The 7,847-nt window shown below is 47.9% G+C and overlaps 1 protein-coding gene across 4 annotated transcripts in view; it reads right to left on the bottom strand.

Moving 5' to 3' along the window:
* Positions 1–6,929, bottom strand: part of PIAS1 (protein inhibitor of activated STAT 1) — a 62,100-nt gene extending 55,171 nt beyond the window's left edge. For 2 of the 4 annotated variants that reach the window (XM_061371137.1, XM_061371136.1), the window contains exon 1: positions 6,428–6,929. In XM_061371137.1, the coding sequence (XP_061227121.1) occupies positions 6,428–6,914 (487 nt within the window). In that variant the 5' untranslated portion in view covers positions 6,915–6,929. The remainder of the gene's footprint in view (positions 1–6,427) is intronic. The other 2 variants (XM_061371139.1, XM_061371135.1) reach the window with 1 other exon arrangement.
* Between the last annotated feature and the right edge of the window lie 918 nt (positions 6,930–7,847).

Raw genomic sequence — 7,847 nt, forward strand, 5'->3', positions numbered from 1 at the left:
CTACTGACATAAAGGTCAAGCTAAGGTTGACCTTTGGTCTAACTGTATACTAGCTTTGCGTTTCTGTGTTTCACATATTATAGGCAAGCCCCATAATACCCACCTACTCTCTCCTAGTCTTGGATACAATGCTTGCTTACAGCACACTCTGCTATCCCTCCAGTGTATGTTAAGCGAGAGAATATATCAGTAGGGACATGGCAGTACATCTACTGCCATCCCTAATCCCAACAGGAGAACAGGATTAAGCAAATTGCTGACAAACTCCTGGATCAATACAGTTGCAACAGACACAGGAGTCTCAGCAAAACAATAAGAAATGACAATCAGGTTCATACCACAGCACACAGGGAACAATAATATAATGTTACCTGGTTTCACTTGGTTCTGGCTGCCACAGAAACTCTGGACAATAAACTAACATCTCCCGTCCTCAATTCCATATATTCTCATTTTTAAAGGTTTAACATCTTTGACTTCTTGCTGTAGCCCCAAAGCTTCCAATTTACTTTGAAATCGACACATTTTGTGGCAGTGACTACTTGTTCAAAACGGCTTTGACAACATTGAGTGAAATTACAGAAATAAGCACCTTTTCGTAAGCCTCTGGAGCTCCTTTCTTCTCCTCACCCTCTCCTTTAACTACTAAAAGAATCTACTTTTAAGAAAGGCATTTATTTTCATAAACAACTGAAGGTCCTGAATGCAACTTTTGCATCATAAAATCCAATCCTGCTCATTTTAAAAAGCCCAAACCAACACTCTGAGCATTTACTGGTCTGCACAGAACTGGAATAGTGACAGCTCCATGTGACAATCCATAGCCAAGCTCTATCAAGGGGGTTCTGAAATTCAGCTGCCCAAGCATGCGTCACAGCCAGCACCCAAACAATAAATTTCCCCTTCTCTTCCCCATAAGAAGAGGACAAACACTTCTCTGTGATTCTTACAGGCACATTTGTGTGTAACCAGGGGTGAAATTCCCACTTACAAGGGACAGCACAAGCTGAGGCAGCTGGACTGCAAAAGACACATAGGATATGTGTTGACAAGTTTTTCATGTAAAACACACGCTTGCATCCTTCACTGAAATCATGGCTTCCAGAAGGCTTTTACTGCTTCTCATGGAGGGGAGAAAGCAGAGTCTTCCATTAGAAGGGCACCCGTAACATCTTTCATCAAAGCAAAAGTTCAGTGGAAGCGCAGCGGCAAAAGCAAACGGACACTTCTAAGACACCCTCAGGTTTGTAGGTAAAAGTCTTTCCCTTGTGGAGCCAAAGGGCCAAACACCATCATCATGTAAGAGAAAAACTGCAAGAGATGCAATCCATTTCCCAGCCATAAATCCTCTGGAACTGGGTGATCCCAAGACCTCACAAAGTAACCCTTTCAAAACAGGTACTATTACTTCAAGTTTCAGCAGAGATCAATGAGCCCCACTGATGGAGTTCCAATTAACTCTGAGGTTCAGCTCTGAACTCACTCATAAGAATTACTACAATAAAGGTTACAGGAGAGGGTTTGGAGAAACGCAGAAGTTGAGCACTCGGAAGGCCAGAGAGGACTTGGGGGTAGTTCCAAACAGGTACAGGCAGCACTGGAGCCTCAAGTGTTTGGAAGTTCTGTTGGGTTTTCACTATAATGGCACTAAAGAGGAAAATGATCAGATGTTGATTTCTGTGAGAAGCGATCATAGGAACTAAAATCTACAATGCCAAACACATTTGTGACAAGTCTGCACTTGCCTCAGTGCTCTGTATGAATGCAGATTAGAGTATGGACCACAGCAGTCATCCACATCCCCATAAATGACTTCAGTATCTGGATGCATCTTAACTGCCTTCACTCCACTTCATGGGATGCTTTTACATACTTGTCTTGTGTGCCTGACCCATAAACATCAATGGCCAAGCAGTCCTGAGCCCTTCCCCTCCCCAGGCTAACACTTTTCCCTTATTCTCACAGAATAAAGCTAAGTAAGATGCATCTTGTACCCGCCTCTTCACTTCCAAGCCTTTCAACTGCAATTTCTAAATACATTTATAACCAAAAGATAAATGAACTGTAAATCCATTAAAAATAACTACTACAAACTACCAGTTCTTTTCTTCCTTCTCACAAGTGACAAGGAGTAAGAATTTCACTTGCACAGGGCTGCAAACACTTCCAGGATGGCCCCTAACATTTGTGAGGGGTTTATATAGCAGAAGTGCACTGACACTACATTTACATGTATGCAATGTGCAATCTGGGTTTTATTGGCAATAAAGAAGTGTTATGGATTGGGGCTTTGACAGTTCAGCAGTGATGCACAGCTGCCAATTTTATTCATCTGATATCTGCAATTCCAGTGTTGGAGACCAAAAGCTCAAAAAAAATAAATACCTAGACCAAAATATAGTTAAAAATACAATTATAGTGACATACAGCAAATTACAGGCATGAAAAATAACGTAATCCGTGGACTCAGATAACAATGAGAAGTGGATTATATTGACTTTAATCACAGAAATACACAACCCCAGCAACTTATAAAAGGATTAAGCAAAAATAGCTCGTAATACAGAAGAGTGAAATTCTAATTGAGCACTGGAATAGGCAGCTTACACTTATTGGCATTGACGATGCAATTTAACACAACCACGTCTCCATACCAGAGCTCCATTTGTTACTATCATCAGCAGCACCACCACCTGAAAGCCCTGCCACCAGCCTCTCCCCCTCAAAAAGCTGCTTCCCTGTATGGAGGGGAGGGGTATTTCCCAGCTGAGCACTTTTAAATGGGTTGTTTTCATCACCATTGTGTGGAAACGCTATTATGAATTTTCATTCAAACTCTTGGCTCACTTTTTTTAAGTATAAATTGTGTCTAACAAGAAACACACCAGGGATCTCTTCAATCCCCAAAGGCACTTTCTTAAAAGGAGAGAGAACAAAGGAGAAAACCTCCCAGCATGGGCTTTCCAAACCAGCTTCTTAGGACAGTATCAAGAATGACAATACTAGAACATAAGCTTTTCTTTTTCATTCTTTGATCCATGTATAATTGAATTGATTATTGCAAACTGTGTAATGATTCCAAAAGACTCAAGGAGAAGGCAAAGATCACAACAATCTAATAACCAATTTAAAGAGATGTAAGAAATATTGAAGGAAAGATTTAATCACTCAAGTATACTCCTTCCAATTAGAAAGAGCTTTAAATAGCATACCTTGAGATAAATTAGAATCTGTATGCAATTATACAGGAATAGTAATTAAGATCAGGAAAATTCACATAACCCTCAGCCTATAGAGTCAGGGAAGTACTTTACAGCAGAACAGACTTTTCAGTTACCTTGTTTCATCAACAGAAGTGAAAACATACTGGTTCGACTTATCCAAACCTTTGAGAGTACCAAAGAATCCAGTACCATTCAGCCTGGGATCTGCAAAGTATGTTAGATCTTATCTGATTATTTTCTTTCCGATAGGACAAACATTCTCAAACAGAGCAGGAGACTGAAATACTCTTGATTGTGCCACAAAAATACATTACAGGAAACGCTATTTCATGCTTTAGAACTGTAGGAAGCTACGGTAAGGAAGAATGACCGCTGCTTTTCTGAAGGAAGCAAGAACTTTAGTTTTACTTATGCGTTTGGCAACACCACCCATCACATCACACTCCCCATTTTACATGTGCGTCCGTGACTTACACGTAACCCCATGGCTCTTTACACAGGAAGGCAAGAAAGTTTTAGGAACTCGAGTTTCTCTGACAGACTCTATTTGGCAAGGCAGGTGAGCTACTGCACTGCTTTGACTTTACAGGTCACTACAGCTGAAATCAATGCCATTTGCTAATCAATCAAAGGAGAAACAGCAAAAGATTTTACCTAAGAAAACCAAAATAATCCCAAGAATTTTGCTGTTCATTCTTCAAATAGCAGAGCCCTAATCACAAACCCTCCCTCAGTCACCAACTTGCAAAAGGAGGAGGGATTTCAAAGCCCGTTTTCTGGGGATGTACTCCTGTGCAGCTGGGTGCAGCGCGTGTTTCTAAGATGCAGCAGCTTTCCATTAGCCACATTTTTCCACGGAGCACTCACCTCATCCAGTACCTAATAACCGAGCTGTACTACTGGAAAAACGGTGTGTAACAGCTACAGCTCTAAAGAGAAATCTTGTGCCCCCTTGTCTTTCCCTCTCCTTCCTGACAGAGCAGGACACACCCACACACCTCTTTTCTTTGTACAGCCTAGAGGAAAAAAATATATATATATATATTGAAGTCATCAAAGTATGAATTTATGAAGTAACTGCTTCACTTATGTAAACTGCCAAGCCCCTATAGCTAGCAGAAAAAGCCTCACCAGCTTTTCACAGTGCAGTGCTACCATCCTGCAGTGCCAGCTTGCAAGCAGCACTGCACATCCTGAGCAGCAAAGTGAAATTGAAAAGAAACAACTCGGTTTGGCATTTACCCTTCGGCTCCCTGAGGCAGCAACAGTACTTAAAGAATAAAACTGTAATTTCTTGCTACCGGTTTTCAAGAAGCAGGTTCCAGAAATAGCTCAATAAAGAAGGCCGGGGTGACACACAAACACAAATATAAAGCTCCACCTGTAAAGCTGCAGAGGAAGAGAAAAGGACAGGCCTCTTCACTACTCTGGTGTGTATACATACCCAGAGGCTCTGTGATGGACAGGCTTCAGGTTTCAAAGCTCCCGAGATCAATGAATTGTTGATTTTCATACTAAAATCGTCCCCTTCAGCACTGTGCCTTGGCCGCCATCCTGCCATCTTCACACACGTCAAAAAAACCCAACTTTATTCCCTAGCTCTCATCTCTTTTAATGTCACTTGAGTCAGTTTTGCATACGAAGGCATCACATAAACCCAAGCCGGCTACAGTGCAGCAAAAACTCTTTAGGACAGGTATGACAGCGCAACGCTCCAGTGCCACGAGACTAACAGGAGTTTAACGTGGGACTTGCATCTCAACCCTTTATCTCAACACGTGAAGCAAAGAGAACTTTGAAGACAACACAGCTCAAGCAATACACTCTGCAAGACATCCCCAGCAACAAGGGGCACAGGAGGGTTTAAACGAGGGTGTTTGTCCTGACATGGCAGACGGAGAGCCCAAGAGCTGGAACACCCACAAGATTTTGTTCTTCTTTACATCCTGACAGCTCTTTAAGCATCTAAAAATGAAAGTACAAGAAAGCTTTGATATGGAGAAAACGGAGACCTACTGAAACTCCAGGGAAAAACAAAATAATCCCCCAGTCTTACTCTACATATTCTGTAGGTCATGTTGCATATTTAATATACTTCTCATCTCTGCCTTTGGCTGTATTAACTTTAAAGTACGAGGCAGAAACCCTCCTGATGAGTAACGGCCCTACGACAACTACAACGAAGTTTTAAAACCCCTGCCAGGTGTGGAAAGCAGAGTTTGCACCCACACACAACTTGCCAAAGCGGCTGGGAAGTTTTCGGGGGGGTCTTTTCTGTTGGATATATTTTATTTATATCCACTTCTTCCAGTGCACAGCTTGGACACCTCATCGCTCACTACTCCATGTTCCACTACGGGTAGCTGGTCAGAATACCTGGTGGGATGCACTAGAAGAGGTCCTCCCTCTGCTCCTCCGGGGCTGAACTCCACCCAAAACCACCCCGTAGCCCAGCGGGACCCCCTCCAGCTGCACCCACCGCGGAGCTCTAACTTCGCCCGAGGGCGCTTCCGAGCACCCGGCTCGCTGCGTCCCGCCGGGTGACAAGGGCAGCCGCAAGCTTCCCCCCTCGGAACTCCGCAACATCTGCCCGTGACGTTCTCTATTTACCGGAGGGGGAGCGGGGCGAGGCCAGCGGGGCTCCCCGGTCCGCCCCCCCCTCTCGGCACCGGGCTCGTTAGGAGCCGGCCGCCTGTCAACGGCGGGCAGCGCCGCTCCTCGGGGCTCCCTCCCCGCCGGCGCCGCTGGCGGAGTCCCCTGGAAACTTTGTGGGGAGCCCGGGGAACCGTCCCCCGCCTCGGGAGCGGCCGAACCGCGCTGCCCAGCGCCGGCAACTCCCGGGGGCTCCCCCGGCCGCCGCCGCCCTCACCCCCACGACGACCCGGCCTAAGCCAAACCGCCCCTTCCGCTGGCGCTGAGGGGAGATCTGCCCGCTCGCCCCCCTTTCCCCCGGGACCCGGCGGAAAGCGGCCGGGCGGGAGGCGAAGGGAGGACAGCTCCGCTCCCCGCCCCGCTCCGTCCCTCAGCCCCCGCTGCCGGCGGGGCGCCGCCGCCGCAGCCACCCCGGCCAGGCAGCGCCGCGGAGCCCCACGGAGCGCCGGCAGCGGCTCGCCTCGCCCCTCGGCGGCGGGGGAAGCACGGCCCCAGCGGCCCCGAGCGCGGCAGCGAGGGGCATCGTAGAAGGAATTGAAGCTGCGCTTTACCTTTAGTTCCGCACTGTCCGCCATCTTGCAACTCCGGGCGCAGGCGCAGTGAACCCCGCCGGGACACCGCCCCCCCGCCGCCCCCCCCGCCGGCACGCAGCGCGCAGCGTTTGAATCGGGGCGCCATTTTGTCCCTGCTCTGCGCTCCGCCGGGAGGGGGGTCTCTGGCAGGGAAGGCTCGGCGGGGTTCCCCACACAGGGCTCCGAGGAGCCGCGGCCCTTCAGCGGGGACGCTCCGAGTTCGCCTCCGGGGGGCAGCGCTTCGCTGCTGCCGCCCTGACGGGAAAGATTCCCCCCTGAGAGCGCCGTCCCGCCTGCTCCGCTGGCCGCTCCGTGAGGGCAGCTGCGCGCTGAGGGGGGAGCGGGCGGCGCTCCCGAGGCACGGCCGGTGAGGGGGCTCGAGCCCCTCCGCCGCGGGGCCGGGGCCTGCCTGGGATGGGGTCACCAGAGGGAGGAGGAGGAGGAGGACGCGCGTTCCTGTAGCCATAAGTTGATTAAAATTGCGATTTGCGCCTCCGCTTCCTGCTACTTGACACACTTTAAGGTGCTCCGGGAGTGGCACAGCGCGGGGGTCCCCTCGGCTCGGTGCCTGCTCTCCCGCTCCGCTGAGGCCGGCCGTAGGTGCCGGGCCCCGGCCCAGCCGCTGTGCACCCCAGGACAGACGGGGCAGCGACTTGCCTCGCTATCGGTACCGGTGTGAGCCGCAGCACCAGGCAGGCAATGATCGGTTTTATTTCCCTGAGCCTACTGCAGAGGAATTTGGGGGAATCAGTGTGAGGCTTCCCTCTTAGGAAAAGCAATGCAGGTGGTTTTAGGAAGGCCTACAGAAGAACGGAGCTTTTAGGTCAAAACTTCACCATGTCATATTATTTTTGAGTGATACGTGGATTCTTACAAGACCAGCCAATGCAGAAGGGAGAAATATACACTAAAAATGCTACCTGGCAAGGTGACTACGTCAGTGGTGATCGGTTTAAATACAAGCATTTGAGTCAGACACCTTAGCTTGATTCAGCTTCCTTTTACCTGTATGTTACTCAATAATGATACTTTCTCCACTTGACCTTTACTTAGTGCATAGGATGGAAAAAATCTGTTGAACACGGCCACTATTGTACATCCTTTTAAGTGGAAAAGACAAAATTTTTTGGTTTTTCACAGCTGCTTTAAAATTCATCATTGTGCATTCAGAAAGCACTTCAATTATCTGCATTGCAAGACAAAACCAGCATTAATATCTCTATGCTACAGATTAAAGAAAGCATGCTTGAGGCCACATAGGGAATCGGCGGTAAGAAGATTACCACTCATGATTACTGCTGAATTATAATGTACCCCATATGACCTGAATAGTTAGCCACAATTTAAAGTTAGGTAGTTTCTATTGAGAGAAGAATGTGATAGCGGTATCGAGTAGCTT

Source organism: Neopsephotus bourkii, unplaced genomic scaffold (assembly GCF_033783945.1).
Source record: "Neopsephotus bourkii isolate Nb327-2 ecotype Australia unplaced genomic scaffold, CSIRO-AGI_Nbou_v1 NB_1572, whole genome shotgun sequence".
Classification (NCBI taxonomy): Eukaryota; Metazoa; Chordata; class Aves; order Psittaciformes; family Psittacidae; genus Neopsephotus; species Neopsephotus bourkii.